This window comes from Galeopterus variegatus, unplaced genomic scaffold (genome assembly GCF_000696425.1).
Source record: "Galeopterus variegatus unplaced genomic scaffold, G_variegatus-3.0.2 Scaffold46101, whole genome shotgun sequence".
Classification (NCBI taxonomy): Eukaryota; Metazoa; Chordata; class Mammalia; order Dermoptera; family Cynocephalidae; genus Galeopterus; species Galeopterus variegatus.
Genome location: NW_007772212.1, coordinates 1 through 678, shown reverse-complemented (window position 1 = coordinate 678; position 678 = coordinate 1). Strand labels below are relative to the sequence as shown.

The 678-nt window shown below is 48.9% G+C and overlaps 1 protein-coding gene across 1 annotated transcript in view; it reads right to left on the bottom strand.

Moving 5' to 3' along the window:
- LOC103584174 (abhydrolase domain-containing protein 4-like) overlaps positions 1 to 500 on the bottom strand; it is a 2,668-nt gene extending 2,168 nt beyond the window's left edge. Inside the window, exons 1-2 of the mRNA XM_008565277.1 lie at positions 230 to 500; positions 121 to 167 (exon numbers count right to left, since the gene is read on the bottom strand). Of these exons, the coding sequence (XP_008563499.1) occupies positions 121 to 167; positions 230 to 500 (318 nt within the window). The remainder of the gene's footprint in view (positions 1 to 120; positions 168 to 229) is intronic.
- Positions 501 to 678: the final 178 nt, after the last annotated feature.

The following is a 678-nucleotide window of genomic DNA, read 5'->3' as shown; positions in this document are numbered from 1 at the left end:
ATGGGGATCTGAACCCTTGACCTTGGTGTTTTAACACTGCTGTAACCAGTGGAGCTAACTGTCCAGCCCACTTCACGGCATTTCTAGCTCAAGTCCTACTCCTGGGGTGGCCCAACATACCAAGTCTCGGACATAGGAATCCGGCCGCTGCATCTTCACCTTTTTCCCTGTGCTGGTGTCTATCCAGGTGTTGGCCCCGTAGATCATGGTGATGGGCACGTCTTTTNCCCTGTGCTGGTGTCTATCCAGGTGTTGGCCCCGTAGATCATGGTGATGGGCACGTCTTTTCGAATCAAATGAATTCGCTCCAACATAGGGCGCCGTGCCCAGCCGAAGGACTCCATCATGGCTTTGAATGCTGTCTCACCACTGACAGAAGCAAAACAGGGTGAGGCAATTAATAGAATAAACCTTTCAGCAGAAAATGTCAACTTGTTGGTTTCCTCAGAGGCTGGGGCAGTTATCTTAGTCATTTTTGTATTCCTCTCAAAGCTCAGCATGGGGCTCTTTAAATATTGGTAAGAGTAGGAGACGACCCAGCTGGCTGGTTAGCTCACTTGCTCATAGCACGATACTGACAACACCAAGGTCAAGGGTTCAGATCCCTGAACCAGCCAGCCACCAAAAAATAAGAAAAGAGTAGAAGATGACTAAATCTCCAGAAGTCTCCTATGACAG